The 15,863-nt window shown below is 61.1% G+C and overlaps 2 protein-coding genes and 1 long non-coding RNA gene across 3 annotated transcripts; 2 read left to right on the top strand and 1 right to left on the bottom strand.

The window, feature by feature from the left end:
* The first annotated feature begins 1,144 nt into the window (after positions 1–1,144).
* MDC1 (mediator of DNA damage checkpoint 1) lies at positions 1,145–7,134 on the top strand. Its single transcript, XM_057396624.1, has 10 exons — positions 1,145–1,152; positions 1,203–2,191; positions 2,292–2,345; positions 2,590–2,750; positions 2,816–3,031; positions 3,160–3,237; positions 4,463–4,648; positions 5,238–5,363; positions 5,873–5,983; positions 6,898–7,134. Exons 1-10 carry the CDS (start codon positions 1,145–1,147, stop codon positions 7,117–7,119), a joined length of 2,151 nt encoding a protein of 716 aa, XP_057252607.1. The 3' UTR covers positions 7,120–7,134.
* Positions 7,135–11,537: 4,403 nt separating this feature from the next.
* Positions 11,538–12,211, top strand: LOC130592374 (uncharacterized). The gene is made up of 3 exons (XR_008970541.1): positions 11,538–11,591; positions 11,912–11,992; positions 12,157–12,211. It is a non-coding gene; the product is annotated as an uncharacterized LOC130592374 (long non-coding RNA).
* Positions 12,212–12,391: 180 nt separating this feature from the next.
* Positions 12,392–14,131, bottom strand: ZBTB9 (zinc finger and BTB domain containing 9). Its single transcript, XM_057396622.1, has 2 exons — positions 13,284–14,131; positions 12,392–13,184 (listed from the first exon to the last, which is right to left on the bottom strand). Exons 1-2 carry the CDS (start codon positions 14,129–14,131, stop codon positions 12,392–12,394), a joined length of 1,641 nt encoding a protein of 546 aa, XP_057252605.1.
* Between the last annotated feature and the right edge of the window lie 1,732 nt (positions 14,132–15,863).

Here is a 15,863-nt window from a genome sequence, read left to right as displayed (position 1 = left end):
CACTGAACACCAAGCAGCGATGGCGGCCATTGAGGAGGGCTGGGGGTGCCGGGGCGGTTGGGGGGAGCCCATGGGGCACTTGGGGGTCATAGGGGGCAGATTGGGGCCATAGGGGGCAGTTTGGGGGGGTCCTTGGGGCAGTTTGGGGTCATAGGGGGCAGATTGGGGTCATAGGAGGCAGTTTAGGGGGGGTGGAGGGGTATTTTGCGGCCTTGTGGGGCAGTTGGGGGCGTCCCTGGGGCAGTTGGGGGTCATATGGGGCAAATTGGGGTCATATGGGGCAGTTGGGGGTCATAAGGGGCAGATTGGGGTCATAAGGGGCAGTTGAGGATCATATGGGGTAATTTGGGGTGTCCCTGGGGCAGTCGGGGGTCAAGTGGGGCAGATTGGGGTCATATGGGGCAGTTTAGGGTCATATGGGTTAGTTTTGGGTCCTATGGGGCAGTTGAGAGGGGGGTGGAGGAGCAGTTTAGGGTCATATGGGTTAGTTTTGGGTCATATGGGGCCGATTGGGGTCCTATGGGGCAGTTGAGAGGGGGTGGAGGGGCAGTTGGGGGTCATATGGGGCTGTTGGGGGGGGTCCCTGGGGCATTTAGAAGCCAAGGGGGTATTTGGAGGGGTCCTTTAGCCACGGGGGGGTTGGGGGGGTGTGGATTGGGGGTGACTGGGGGCAGGAGGGGGGGCAATTGTTTCTATGGGGCAGTTGTTGTTGCTCCCCCAGACCATGCACCGAAAGCACCACCAAAGCCTCAGCACCGTGGGGGTCACCGGTAGGTCCTGAACCCCCCCCGTGTCGTCCCCCCCCATTCAAGTATTGGGGTGCCCTAAAGGCCCCCCCCCCAAGTAGCTGCGGCCTCCCTAGGGCAGGGACCAGCAGCAGCAGACCCAGATGTGCGCCCAGATGTTTGGAGCATCCGGAAGCGCTGCCGGAGCCCTGGGGGGGGGCGCCCGGCGGCCGAGCCCCCCCCCAGCCCGGATCCAGATGTGGGAGGCCCCAAAAGGCAGCGCCTGGGGGCCGCCAGCTCCCCGGATCCAGATGTTGAGGGGCCCGATAACGGAGGCTGGCTGCTGGCGGTGGACAGCGACACAGACGTGGAGGGCGAGGAGCCCCATCCAGATGTTGCAGCCCCTTCCAATGGCCACGATGCAGATGTGGAGGGGGCACCCCACGGCCCTGGGTGCCAGCTGCTGGTGTTGGACAGTGATACAGATGTGGAGGAGGAGGAGGGGGGCCATCCAGATGTTGGCCGCCCCAGAGACCCAGCTGTGAAGGCCGAGCCCCCCGCTGGGGCTGCTGCTGGCGACAGCGATACAGATGTGGAGGGGGGCACCTCCGATCCAGATGTGGCGCCAGAGACCCCCCCTCTGCTAGGGCCAAGGCTCCAGGGGCTCTTGGTGGAGAGCGATACAGATGTGGAGGAGGACGGGGGCAGCCCAGATGTTGGCTCTGCTAAAATCCAGATGTGCCACAAGGAGCACGTCCTGGTGATGGAGACGCCCAAGCCAGATGTTGGGGGGCCCCAAGGGGTGGACAGTGACACTGATGGGGAAGATGAGGACCTGACTCAGTGCTTCCTCCCCCCCTGGAAGCCCCCAGCGGTGGTGCTGGAGAGCCCGATTCCAGATGTTGGGGCCATGGTGAAGCCAGATGTTGGGACCGTGCCCCCCGATCCAGCTGTTTCCCCCGCCAGTAGCGACGGGGGGGAGGTGGCTCCAACGCCAGATGTTCGGCAGCTCCGGAGCCGCGTCCGGTTCCAGGCCTTCCCCCATCCAGATGTGGTGGGCAGCGGCGCCGAGACGGCCCCAAACAGCTGGAAAAGGGCCCCGAAACCCAGGAGCAGCAAAGGGGTGATCCCAAGCCGCAGTGACGTAAACCCAGATGTGGCAGCCCCAAGTCCAGATGTGGCAAGCCATAATCCAGATGCGAAGGCCCCCGTTGCAGATGCGAGGGCCTCAAATCCAGACATCAGGTCCCCGAATCCAGATGTGGTGACCCCAAATCCAGATGTGGCACCCCCAGATCCCCACCTGGTGGCCCCGAATCCAGATGTTGGGGCCGAGGGACACAGTGGCAATACCCCGACGATGGTTCCAGCTGTGCCAATGGACGCTTCCACCCCCAAATCCCCACATCTGGACTCATGTTCCGGTGTCACCGATGGTGCTGATGGGGCAGAGAGCGACAGCGATGGTAAGTGGGGGGGGGGCCACCGCTCTGCCCCTCCTTTATGGGGTCCCTCCCAGATGTTGGGGTCCCTCCTCATGGTCTCTTCTTCCTCTTCCCCATCCAGATGTTGACCTCTTCCTGGAGCCCACCCAGAGCTTCCTGCCTCCAGCAGACCAAGGTGGGTGCCCTGGACCCATAGGGGGGTACCCCCCTGTCCTATGGGGTCCCTCTGCACATGTGGGGGTCCCCCATGGTCCCGTGGGGGTCTCCATCACCAGATACTTGGGTCCTCTCCAATGTGACCCCCCCATACTTGGGTGTCCCCCCCTATACCTGTGTGTTCCCCCACACTCTCGGGGTACCCCCAATGGGTCTGGGTGCCCCCATAGATCCCTGGTTCACCCCCAAATGTCCCCCCCCAGGTTCACCCCAAGGTTGGGACCCTGAGGAGCCCACTCAGCTCTTCTGCCGCCCCCAAGAGGAGGAGGAAGAGGAGGAAGAGCCCCCCCCAACCCCCCCCCAGGCCCCCCCAAAGGAAGGGACCAAGGAGGAGGTGAGTGCGGAGGGGCTTTGCGTAAGCTCCGCCCCTCCGCATTGTGACGTCACAATCCCCGCATTATGATGTCACTGACACCCCCCACCCCATAGGGCCCCCGGCGCAGCCAGCGCCTGGCCAGGAGCCGAGTGGGTGGAGCGAAAGGGGGCGTGGCCTCGGAGGAGGTGGTGGGCGGGGCTCCCCTTGGCCCCGCCTCCTTGCGGCGCAGCCCCCGCCTCTTGGCGCGCCCCCTTGAGGAGCCACGCCCCCCACCGGCCAAGCCACGCCCCCGGCGGGCAGGGACTGGCCAATCACGGAGGAGAGCGCAGGTGGGTGGGGCCTGATGGGGGGGGGGGCTAAAGGGTGGTGGGTGGGGCTAGTGTGTGGTGCGGGCATTGCTGATTGGTGGACAGCAGAGTGGAGGCGGGGCCTAATGCAATGGCTCCACCTCCCCCAGGATAAAAAGGAGGAGGCCATAGAGGTGGAGGCACCGCAGCTCCGCCCCCGGCGCAGCCTTGGCTCCTCCCCCCCAAAGGTATTATGGGATGGGGAAGGGGGGTCAGGAACTTTGGGGGGTCCCCATTGTGTCCCCATTGTGACCTCATTGTGTCCCCACTGTCACCCCATGGCAGTCCCATTGTGTCCCCATTGTGTCCTCATTATCACCCTATGGCAGTCCCATTGTGTCCCCATTGTGACCCCATCTTGTCCCCATTGTGTCCCAAGTGTCACCCCATGGCAGTCCCATTGTGTCCCCATTGTGTCCTCATTATCACCCTATGGCAGCCCCATTGTGTCCCCATTGTGACCCCATCTTGTTCCCATTGTGTCCCCATTATCACCCCACGGCAGTCCCATTGTCTTCCTGTTGTGTCCCCATTGTATCCCCATTGTGTCCCCATTGTGTCCCAAGTGTCACCCCGTTGTCACCCCGTGGCAGTCCCATTATGTCCCCATTATCACCCCACGGCAGTCCCATTGTCTTCCTGTTGTGTCCCCATTGTATCCCCATTGTGTCCCCATTGTGTCCCCATTGTATCCCCATTGTGTCCCCATTTTGTCCGCATTGTTTCCCCATTGTATCCCCATTTTGTCCCCATTGTTTCCCCATTTTGTCCCCATTTTGTCCCCATTGTATCTCCATTTTGTCCCCATTGTTACCCCATTGTATCCCCATTGTGTCCCCATTGTGTCCCCATTGTGTCCCCATTGTATCCCCATTGTGTCCCCATTGTATCCCCATTGTATCCCCATTGTATCCCCATTGTGTCCCCATTGTATCCCCATTGTATCCCCATTGTATCCCCATTGTGTCCCCATTGTATCCCCATTGTATCCCCATTGTATCCCCATTGTATCCCCATCATATCCCCATCATGTCCCCATCGTATCCCCATTGTATCCCCATTGTATCCCCATTGTTTCCCCATTGTATGCCTATTGTATCCCCATTGTGTCCCCATTGTATCCCCATTGTATCCCCATTGTGTCCCCATTGTATCCCCATTGTATCCCCATTGTGTCCCCATCCTATCCCCATTGTATCCCCATCGTATCCCCATTGTGTCCCCATTGTATCCCCATCATATCCCCATCATATCCCCATTGTGTCCCCATTGTATCCCCATCGTATCCCCATTGTGTCCCCATTGTATCCCCATTGTATCCCCATTGTGTCCCCATTGTATCCCCATTGTATCCCCATTGTGTCCCCATTGTATCCCCATTGTATCCCCATTGTGTCCCCCTTGTGTCCCCAGGTTCTCTTCACCGGCCTGGTGGCCTCGGAGGCCATGGAGGCGGCCCTGGGCTCCCTGGGGGGGTCGGTGGCCACCTCGGTGTTCGACTGCACCCACCTGGTCACCGACCGCATCCGGCGCACCCTCAAGTTCCTGTGCGCGGTGGCGCGCGGCGTCCCCATCGTCACCCCCGAGTGGATCCATAAGGTCCTATGGGGGTCAGGGGGCACCTGGGGGCATGGGGGGACATGGGGGGCATTGGGGACGTGGTGGCCATTGGGGACAATGGGAAGACCTTGGGGACATGGGGGACATGGTGGCCACTGGGGACAATGGGGGACCCTGGGGACATGGTGGCCCTTGGGGACAATGGGAAGACCTTGGGGTCATGGTGGCCACTGGGGACAATGGGAAGACCTTGGGGTCATGGTGGCCACTGGGGACAATGGGAAGACCTTGGGGACATGGGGGCCCTTGGGGACAATGGGAAGACCTTGGGGACATGGGGGCCCTTGGGGACAATGGGAAGACCTTGGGGTCATGGGGGCCCTTGGGGACAATGGGAAGACCTTGGGGACATGGGGGCCCTTGGGGACAATGGGAAGACCTTGGGGTCATGGTGGCCATTGGGGACAATGGGAAGACCTTGGGGTCATGGTGGCCATTGGGGACAATGGGAAGACCTTGGACCTCTGGGAAGACCTTGGGGCCATGGGATGGGATCCTTGCATTCAGTGGGGACGGGGTGTCCCTGGGGGCCCCTACGGTGCCACCGCCTCGTCCCCGTTGTCCCCAGAGTGCCACCAGCGGCCGCATCCTGGCCCCCGGCCCCTTCCTGGTGCAGGACCCAGAGCAGGAGCAGCACTTCGGCTTCAGCCTGGCCCAGGCCCTGCAGCGCGCCCGCCGCCACCCCCTGCTCCAGGTGAGCCCAATGGGTCCCCATGGGTCCCTAATGGGTCGTAATGGTCCCCAATGGTCCCTAATGTCCCCAGTGATCCAGAGGTGCCCATTGGGTTTAAGGGGTCCCCATTGATGATGGGGGTCCCCATTGGGTTTGGGGGTGCCCATTGGGTTTAAGGGTTACCCACTGATGATGGGATCCCCATTGGGTTTAAAGGGTGCCCGTTGGGTTTAAGGGATGCCCATTGGATTTACGGGGTACCCACTGATGATGGGGGTCTCCATTGGGTTTAAGGGTTACCCATTGGGTTTAAGGGGCACCCACTGATGATGGGGGTCTCCAGTGGTCCCCAGTGGTCCCCAATGGGTCCCCATTGAGGACTCAATGCTGGACACGTCACCCAATGGCCTCATGGTGGGCGCCATTGACTTGGTCCCATCGGGGTCCCCTCTCAAGTGGCCTCGTCCCCATTGTCCCCCATTGTCCCCTTTGTCCCCCATTGTCCCCATTGTCCCCCATTGTCCCCTCAGGGCTATGAGATCCACGTCACCCCCAGCGTCCGCCCCGAGCCCGAGCACATGAAGGACATCATCACCTGCAGCGGGGGCACCTTCCTGCCCACCATGCCCAGCACCTATAGGGTGAGGGGCCAGCGATGGGGCAGGGGCCCCCAAAGCCACCAGGGAGGGGATGAAATGGGGTTCCCCAAGCCTTTTGGGGGGGATCTGGGTGGTCCCAATGAGGGTTGGGGGGGGGGGGCCTGGGGGATGGGGGGGGGGGTCACAGGGGTCTTGGAGGATCCCCATTGGCATTGGGGGATCCCACTGAGGTTGGGGTCTGCCTTGGGTTGAAGGGATGCCCATTGGGTTTAAGGGTGCCCATTGAGGTTGGGGGTGCCCCTTGGTGCCAAGGGTGTCCATTGGGTTTAAGGGGTGCCAATTGATGTTGGGGTCTCCATTGGGTCTAAGGGGTCTCCACTGGGTTTAAGGGGTGCCCACTGATGTTGGGGTCTCCATTGGGTTTAAGGGGTGCCCATTGATGTTGGGGGTCTCCATTGGGTTTAAGGGGTGCCCATTGATGTTGGGGGGCTCCATTGGGTTTAAGGGGTGCCCATTGATGATGGAGTTCTCCATTGGGTTTAAGGAGTACCCATTGATGTTGGGGTCTCCACTGGGTTTAAGGGGTGCCCATTGGGTGTAAGGGGTACCCATTGATGTTGGAGGTCTCCATTGGGTTTAAGGGGTACCCATTGATGATGGAGGTCTCCATTGGGTTTAAGGGGTGCCCATTGGGTATGGGGGTCCCCATTGTGTTTAAGGGGTCCCCATTGTGTTTAAGGGGTGCCCATTGGTGATGAGTGTCTCCATTGGGTTTAAGGGGTGCCCATTGGGTATGGGGGTGCCCATTGTGTTTAAGGGGTCCCCATTGTGTTTAAGGGGTGCCCATTGTGTTTAAGGGGTCCCCATTGTGTTTAAGGGGTGCCCATTGTGTTTAAGGGGTGCCCATTGCCATCAGTGGCTGCTGTACCCCCCCTCACCCCCATTTCCCCCTCCAGCCCCGGCGCGTGGTCGTGTCCTGCCCTGCGGACGCGTGGTGCTGGGCCCCGGCGCTGAGCTCCCGCCTGCCCTTGGCCTCCCCGGAGCTGCTGCTCACGGGGCTCCTGCGGCAGCGCCTGCAGCTCCAGCCCTTCCTCCTGCCCCCCCCCACCGAGACCCCCCCCCCACGCAACCGGGGCCCCCCCAGGACCCGGCGGCGCCCGGTGGGGCCCCCCCAATAAAGAGCAGCACCAAAAGAGGCTGATTTTGGGGGGGGGGGGGGGATTGGGGGTGTCCCCTCTATGGGGTGGGAGATACCAATTTAACCCCCTTGGGGGGGGAATATGGGGGGGGCGAGGCCATTTATACCCCTTGGAGCCCAGATTTACCCTGTCAGGATCCCATTTACCCACTCAGGACCCAGATTTACCCTGTCAGGACCCCATTTACCCACTCAGGACCCACATTTGCCCCCTCAGGACACCATTTACCCCCTCAAGACCTATATTCACCCCCGCAGCACCCCATTTACCCCCTCAGGACCTGTATTTATCCCCTCAGGACCTCATTTATCCCCCTCGGAGCCCATATTTACCCTTTCAGGACCCCATTTACCCCCTCTAGACCCAGATTTACCCCTTCAAGACCCCATTTACCCCCTCAGGACCTCATTTATCCCGCTTGGAGCCCATATTTACCCTTTCAGGACCCCATTTACCCCCTCTAGACCCAGATTTACCCCTTCAAGACCCCATTTACCCCCTCAGGACCCCATTTACCCCCTCAGGACCTCATTTATCCCGCTTGGAGCCCATATTTACCCTTTCAGGACCCCATTTACCCCCTCTAGACCCAGATTTACCCCTTCAAGACCCCATTTACCCCCTCAGGACCCCATTTACCCCCTCAGGACCTCATTTATCCCCCTCGGAGCCCATATTTACCCTTTCAGGACCCCATTTACCCCCTCTAGACCCAGATTTACCCCTTCAAGACCCCATTTACCCCCTCAGGACCCCATTTACCCCCTCAGGACCTCATTTATCCCGCTTGGAGCCCATATTTACCCTTTCAGGACCCCATTTACCCCCTCTAGACCCAGATTTACCCCTTCAAGACCCCATTTACCCCCTCAGGACCCTAATTTACCCCCCTCAGGACCCCATTTACCCTGTCAGGACCCCATTTACCCCCTCAGGACCCAGATTTGCCCCATTGGAGCCCAGATTGACCCTTTCAGGACCCAGATTTATCCTTTCAGGATCCCATTTACCCCCTTAGGGCTCCATTCACTCCCTATATCCCCCTCCCAGCATCCCATTGGCCAGCGAGGAGGCGGGACCTCCGCACTGCCGCCTCTCATTGGCTGCCGGTTTCCCGCGGCTGGGGCTTGGGGGGCGGGCTCTTGGCTCGGCTCTGCGCGCTGATTGGCGGAGCGGGAGGGGGGGGGGGCAGAGGAGGCGGAGCGTTCCCGGCGTGCACCGCGCGACGGTTGGGGTACTGGGAGGTACTGGGAGCATCAATGGGGGCAATGGGAGCATCAATGGGGGATAATGGGAGTAATGGGAGCATCAATGGGGGGTAATGAGGGGCAATGGGAGCATCAATGGGGGTACTGGGAGCATCAATGGGGAGTAATGGGGGGCAATGGGAGCATCAATGGGGGGTAATGGGAGTAATGGAAGCATCAATGGGGAGTAATGGGGGGCAATGGGAGTAATGGGAGCATCAATGGGGGTACTGGGAGCATCAATGGGGGTAATGGGAGCATCAGTGGAGGGTAATGGGGGGCAATGGGAGTAATGGGAGCATCACTGGGGGGTACTGGGAGTTACTGGGGCTCTTACTGGTCCTTACTGGGATTTAGGTGCCACCAATGGCCGAGCAGCCATCAGCGACTGGTGAGACCCTTCCCCCCCTCATAATGTGGGGGTCCCCCCACAGACACCCCCCCCATGACATGGTTCCTTCCACCTCCCCCCCCCCCAGGTCTCATCCCCCCATCCCACTTCATGCTCCGCCCCCCCGGGCCCAACACCAGGTAAGGACCCCCCCATTGCTCCCAGTTACCCCCCCAATGCTCCCAATTATCCCCCCATTGCTCCCAGTTACCCCCCCATTGCTCCCAGTTACCCCCAGGGCCTGGCTCCCCTTTGGCAGGACCCTGGAGGCGGAGCTTGAGGCCGAAAGGAGGCGGAGCCAAGCTCTGGAGGCGGAGCTTGAAGCTGAAAGGAGGCGGAGCCAAGCCCTAGGGGCAGAGCTTGAGGCCGAAAGGAAGCGGAGCCAAGCCCTGGAGGCGGAGCTTGAGGCCGAAAGGAGGCGGAGCCAAGACCAGGGGGCGGAGCCTATTGGAGGGCAGCCCCAGGAGGTGAGCACAGGCCTCATGGGGTCCCAATGGGGTCCCAATGGGGTCCCAATGAGGTCCCAATGGGGTCCCAATGGGGTCCCAATGAGGTCCCAATGAGGTCCCAATGAGGTCCCAATGGGGTCCCAACGGGGTCCCAACGAGGTCCCAATGAGGTCCCAATGAAGTCCCAATGGGGTCCCAATGGGGTCCCAATGGGGTCCCAATGAGGTCCCAGTGGGGTCCCAATGAGGTCCCAATGGGGTCCCAATGAGGTCCTAATGGGGTCCCAATGAGGTCCCAGTGGGGTCCCAATGGGGTCCCAGTGAGGTCCCAATGGGGTCCCAATGGGGTCCCAATGAGGTCCCAGTGGGGTCCCAATGAGGTCCCAATGGGGTCCCAATGGGGTCCCAATGAGGTCCCAATGGGGTCCCAATGAGGTCCCAATGAGGTCCCAATGGGGTCCCAATGAGGTCCCAGTGGGGTCCCAATGGGGTCCCCCATTCCCCCCCCAGTGCCAGGCCCAGTTCCTGCTCCAGGCCCGGCTCAGCGCCATGGGTCACATCCTGGCCCTGCAGGAGAAGGAGCTGAACCGTGAGGTAGGGGCTTGGGGGGCACATGGGGGGGCTTGGGGTGCTATAGGGTGGCCCTGGTGGGGGGGGGAGTTGGGTGCCATAGGATGCCCTTGAGGTGGGGTTTGGGTGTATAGAGTGCTCCTGGGGGAAGTTTGGGGTGCTATAGGGTGCCCCTTGGGGGAGTTTGGGGTGTTATAGGGTGCCCATTGCGGGGGGGTTAGAGTGCCAGAGGGTGCCCCTCTTGGGGGTTGGGTGCCATAGGGTGCCAATGGGGGGGGGGGGAGGGTTGGGTGCTATTGGGTGCCCCTGAGTGGGGGGGGGTGTGGGTGCTATAGGGTGCCCCTGGAGGAGGGTTTGGATGCTATAGGGTGCCAATGGGGGGGTGGTTTGGGTGCTATAGGGTGCCCCTGGAGGAGGGTTTGGGTGCTATAGGGTGCCAATGGGGGGGTGGTTTGGGTGCTATAGGGTTTCCCTGGAGGAGGGTTTGGGTGCTCTAGGGTGCCAATGGGGGGGTGGTTTGGGTGCTATAGGGTTTCCCTGGAGGAGGGTTTGGGTGCTCTAGGGTGCCAATGGGGGAGGGTGGTTTGGGTGCTATAGGGTGCCCCTGGAGGAGGGTTTGGGTGCTCTAGGGTGCCAATGGGGGGGTGGTTTAGGTGCTATAGGGTGCCCCCCTGTGCCCCCCAGCTGCCCCCCCCAGGGGTGCCGTTGGCCGTGGCCCCCCCCCGTCTGCGCCTGCTCTTGGGGTGCTGGAGGGAGAAGGTGTTCGCGCTCCTGGTGCAGCTGCGGGTGCAGGAGGAGCTGCAGCGGGTGCTGAGCGCACAGGTGGGTGCTGGGCACCCCTGTCCCCTATGGGTCCCATGGAGGGGGGGGGCTCAGGACCCATATGTGGGGTGCTGGGGACCCATAGGTGGGCAGCCTGGGGGCTGCGGTGGCTGCGGGGACCCGGAGGGTGACGCGGTTGGAGCTGAGGCTGAAGGAGAGGATGGAGAGAGGAGAAGAGCAGAGACAGGAAAACCAGGTGAGGGAATAGGGATATGGGAATGGGATTGGGATGTGGGGTATGGGGTATATGGGGTATGGGGTATGGGATATGGGGTATATGGGATATGGGATATATGGGATATGGGGTATGGGGTATATGGGATAAGGGGTATGGGGTATATGGGGTATGGGATATATGGGATATGGGGTATGGGATATATGGGATATGGGGTATGGGGTATATGGGGTATGGGTTATATGGGGAATGGGCTATGGGGTATGGGGACACGTGTAGGGACACGGTGCCCCTTGTCACAGCGCCTGGTGCAGGAGGTGACCCAGCAGCAGGCACGGGCAGAGGCGGCTGAGGAGGCACTGGGGGAACTGGCCCGGGCAGCTGCCAGGTACTGGGGGCACTGGGGTGATGCTGACCCCATATCCCATACCCCATATACCCCATATCCCATATACCCCATATCCCACACCCCATACCCCATATCCCATATCCCATATACCCCATACCCCATATCCCATACCCCATATCCCATATACCCCATACCCCATACCCCATACCCCGTATCCCGCACCCATATCCCATACCCCATTCCCTGTGGTGTCCCCAGGCTCGCCAGGGTGCTGGCAGCGCACGAGACCGCGGTGGCTGCAGCCACCAGGAGCATGGACACCCTCAGCACCCGCCTGCGCCGGGCAGGGCAGAGGCTCCGGGTGCTGCAGGGTATGGATAGGGGTCACCCCTTGTGTCGCCTCCAGGCCCCCCCCCATGAGGACAGGATGGGCCCCCCCCCCAGCAGAGGTAGGTCCCATCCCATGCCCCCCCCCATGTCTCCCCATTGACCCCTCATGGGTCCCCCCCCATGTCTCCCCATTGACCCCCCATGGGTCCCCCCCCATGTCTCCCCATTGACCCCTCATGGGTCCCCCCCCATGTCTCCCCATTGACCCCTCATGGTTTCCCCCCCCATGTCTCCCCGTTGACCCCCCATGGGTCCCCCTCCCATGTCTCCCCATTGACCCCTCATGGGTCCCCACCCATGTCTCCCCATTGACCCCCCATGGGTCCCCCCCCATGTCTCCCCATTGACCCCCCATGGGTCCCCCCCCGTGTCCCCTCAGCTGCGCTGGGCTCCCTGGTGACGCAGCTGCAGGCTCTGGGTGCCTCCATCCTTGGGGACAACGGGGACCCCCCCTGACCCGGTGAGTCCCCTCCCCAGCCCTGCCAGTGGGGGTCCCACCAGTCTGGACCAGTAAGGCACTGGTGGGACCCTGTGTGTCCTCCTCCTGCCAGTTTATCCCAGTCACTTCCTGCTTCTCCCCATCCCGACGCCCAAACTCTTTTTATTTCCTTTCTTTTTTTACAGCTTTGCCCCTTTTTGGCCTCTTTTTAACCCAATTAAAGCTCGTGGTTTGACATCACCGCCTCCTCTTGGCGCGGCGGGCGGGCACAAGGACCCGGGGCTCCGCTCTACCCCCCCCCGCCCCGCGCGCCCCTATTGGCCGCCGCCCTCCCCGCTCCGCGCGCTGATTGGCCGATGGCGAAGCCGTGATTTCCGCCGAGCCCCGAGCCTTAAAGGGGCCCGAGCCCCCGTTGCCCGTTCACTCGCAAGCCCAGCAGCCCGCTGCCCAACGCGGCCCCTGGCACAGCGGCCGGTGCTTATCGAGCCCGCTCCGCAGGCGGAAACGGGTCCCGCAGCGCTCGCAGGCCCGCCCGGCCCCGTCGTGGGTCTTCATGTGCTCCGTCAAGTGATGCTTGAGCTTGAAACGCTTATGGCAGGCGCCGCAGGAGAAGGGCCGCAGGCTGAAGGTGAGCATGATGTGCCGGTCCCGCTTGGGCTTGACGGCAAAGCGCTTCCCGCACAAGCAACCGAAGCGTTTCCCATCTGGAGCCGCTCCCAGCTTCACCGGCGCGTGCAGGGCCGGAGCCCGGCCCAGGATCTCGTTGCCGTGCAGGTCCACGGGCTTCCAAGAGGCTTGGTTGAAGATGGAGGCGGCGGCGGCGGCGGTGGCGGCGGTGGCGGTGGCGGTGGTGGTGGTGGTGGTGGTGGTGGTCACCAGCGCGGTGTTTGTGGTACCCGAGCCCGGCGGGAGGATGCGGCTCAGCACGGATGCAGGCTCGGTGGCTTCGCCGGCTTCTTGCTTGATGTAGAAGACTTTAGGGGGGTCGTGGGTGTCTCTGGGCGCTCCGTCCTCTTCCTCCTCCTCCTCCTCCTCCTCCAGCACGATCTGGAGGGCGTCAGCGGCACGATGGGCGCCGTCTTCATCCTCCTCTTCCTCCTCTTCCTCCTCCTCCTCCTCCTGCACGCAGATCTTGAGGACCTCCTCGCCCGCCTCCTTGGGCCATGGAGGGGAGGAAGGCCCATCCCCAGCACGGCTGGTCCAGGATGATGCCAAAGCCCCGTCACCATGGGTGACGCATGAAGGCCCATCCCCAGCACGGCTGGTCCAGGGCGATGCCAAAGCCCCGTCACCATGGGTGACACATGAAGCCCCATCTCCATCACGGGTGACGCGGGAAGATCCATCTCCACCATGAGTGGTCCAGGACGATGCCGAAGCCCCGTCTCTACCACGGACAACACACGAAGCCCCATCTCCAGCACGGTTGGTCCAGGACGATGCCGAAGCCCCATCTCCACCATGGCTGATACACAAAGCCCCATCTCCACCGTGGGTGAGGCAGGAAGATCCATCTCCACCATGGGTCATGCATGAAGCCCCATCTCCACCACGGTTGGTCCAGGACGATGCCGAAGCCCCATCTCCGCCATGGGTCATGCACGAAGCCCCATCTCCACCATGGGTGAGGCACGAAGCCCCATCTCCACCACGGTTGGTCCAGGACGATGCCGAAGCCCCATCTCCACCATGGGTACCGCACAAAGCCGCAGCTTCCCCCCCACGACCACCGGATGCCGACGAGGCCGAGGCTGCCGCCGCTGCCCCCCACCGGCACCCCCGTCCCCCCTCCATCTCCCGAAGGATCTCGGAGCACTGATCCACCACGTGCCACATCTGGAGCCCGCTGGCCACCAAGAGATGCCCGGGCAGGGCATCCAGCACCAAACTCAACCGCCCGGAGTAGATGAGGTGCAAGAGCCCTTCGAAAGCATCGGGGTCGATGGCGGGGGGCAAAAGCAACCGGGCCCCATCCTGCAGCAGGAGCTTGTCATGGAAGAAGGGGGACGCGGCGGCCAGGACGCTCTTATGGGCCGGGAAGACGCGGCCGCCAACGTGGACGTGGACGTCGCAGAACTTGCCCTCCAGGCGCAGGAGGTTGAGGGACTCGAGCAGCGAGGCCGCGTGCTGCGGGAAGGAGATCTGCACCCGGCCCCCCATCCGGCACGGCCCTGCTTGGGGGGGGGGAACGACAGCACCCATGGGGTTCACTGCTGCCCCATGGGGGCCTGATTGCCCCTTGAGGATTGCCAATAGCCCCATGGGGGCCCCCGATAGCCCCTTGGGGTCTCCAGTAGCACCTTGAGGGTCTCCAATAGCACCTAGAGAGGTCCCTATAGTGGCAGGGGTGTCCCCGATAGCATCTAGAGGGGCCACAATAGCGCCTTGAGAGTCCCAATAGCACCTAGAGGGGTCCCTATAGTGCCGGGGGTGTCCCCAATAGCACCTAAAGGGGCCACAATAGCGCCTTGAGAGTCCCAATAGCACCTTGAGTATCACCAGTAGCACCTTGAGCAGTCCCTATTACCCCACATGCGCCCCTATAGCCCCTGTGTGGTCCCCAATAGCACCTTGAGGGGTCCCTAGTACCCCACATAGGGCCCTATAGCCCCTTGAGGGCCCCAATAGCACCTTGAGGGTCCCTAATAGCCCCATGTGGGCCCCAATACCCCTTGAGGGGCCTCCAGTAGCACCTTGAGGGATACCTATAATGCCAGGGGGGTCCCCAATAGCCCCATGGGGTCCCCAATAGCACCTTGAGGGATGCCTATAGACCCAGGGGGGTCCCTATTACACTACATGGGCCCCTACAGCAACTTGAGGATCAGCAATAGCACCTAGAGGGGTCCATATAGCACCTTGAGGGTTCCTATGGCACATTGAGTGTTGCCAATAGCGTCGAGGGTTCAAATAGTCCCTTGACGGGTCCCCACAGCCCCGGGGGGTCCCTATACCCTCATAGGTCCCTATAGCCCCTTGAAGATCCCTATTGCCCGCAGGGTGCCCGTATACCCCCTTGACAGGTCCCTATAGCCCCGGAGGGGTCCCTATCACCCCACATTGGCCCTATAGACCCTTATGTGCCCCTATAGCCATGGGGATCCCCCACACCCCCTTCACCCCCAACCCGAAAGCCCCGATTCGCCCCATCCGCGTCCCGCGCTCACCCCGGGCGCCTCCGAACGGTAACGTCACCAGCGAAGCTCCGCCCACCCCCAATACGTATATGTTGACGGAGGAGGAAAGACCAAACCCACCCCCCCCCAAAACCACTGCGGTTGGTACGGCCCGACCAAGATTTAGGGGGAGCGGTCGAAACAAAGCGCTACCGGATGCGTTGGCAGGACCAGAAACGAACACAAACCTACCCCAAACGCATTTAAACCTGGCCCTAAAACTAACCCTAACCCTAACCATAATTGTAATGCTAAACTTAATCTTAACCCTACCCTTAACCCTAAACCTAACATTATCCCTATCCTTAACCCTAACACTAACTTTAACACTAACCTTAACCTTAATGCTAACCCTAAACTTATCCCTAACCCTAACCCTCACCTTAACCTTAACCCTAGCCCTAATCTTACCCTTAACATTAACCCTAACCTTGACCTTAACCATAACATTACCTTAACCCTAAACCTAACCTTAACCCAAACCCTAAACTTAGCCTTAACCTTAATCCTAACCTTAACCTTAACCCTAAACTTAAACTTAACCCTAACCCTAACCTTAAACTTAACCTTAACCTTAACCCTAAACTTAACCTTAACCCTAACCCTAACCTTAACCGTAACCCTAACCCTAACCCTAAACTTAACCCTAACCCTAACCTTAGCCTTAACCTTAACCCTAAACTTAACCCTAACCTTAACCTTAAACTTTAGCCTTA

Source organism: Pezoporus wallicus, unplaced genomic scaffold (assembly GCF_028554395.1).
Source record: "Pezoporus wallicus isolate ANWC-B61680 ecotype Strahan unplaced genomic scaffold, APGP_CSIRO_Pwel_v1 contig_14285, whole genome shotgun sequence".
NCBI lineage: Eukaryota > Metazoa > Chordata > Aves > Psittaciformes > Psittacidae > Pezoporus > Pezoporus wallicus.
The sequence above is the reverse complement of the archived record's forward strand: the minus strand, read 5'-3'. Positions and strand labels throughout refer to the sequence as shown.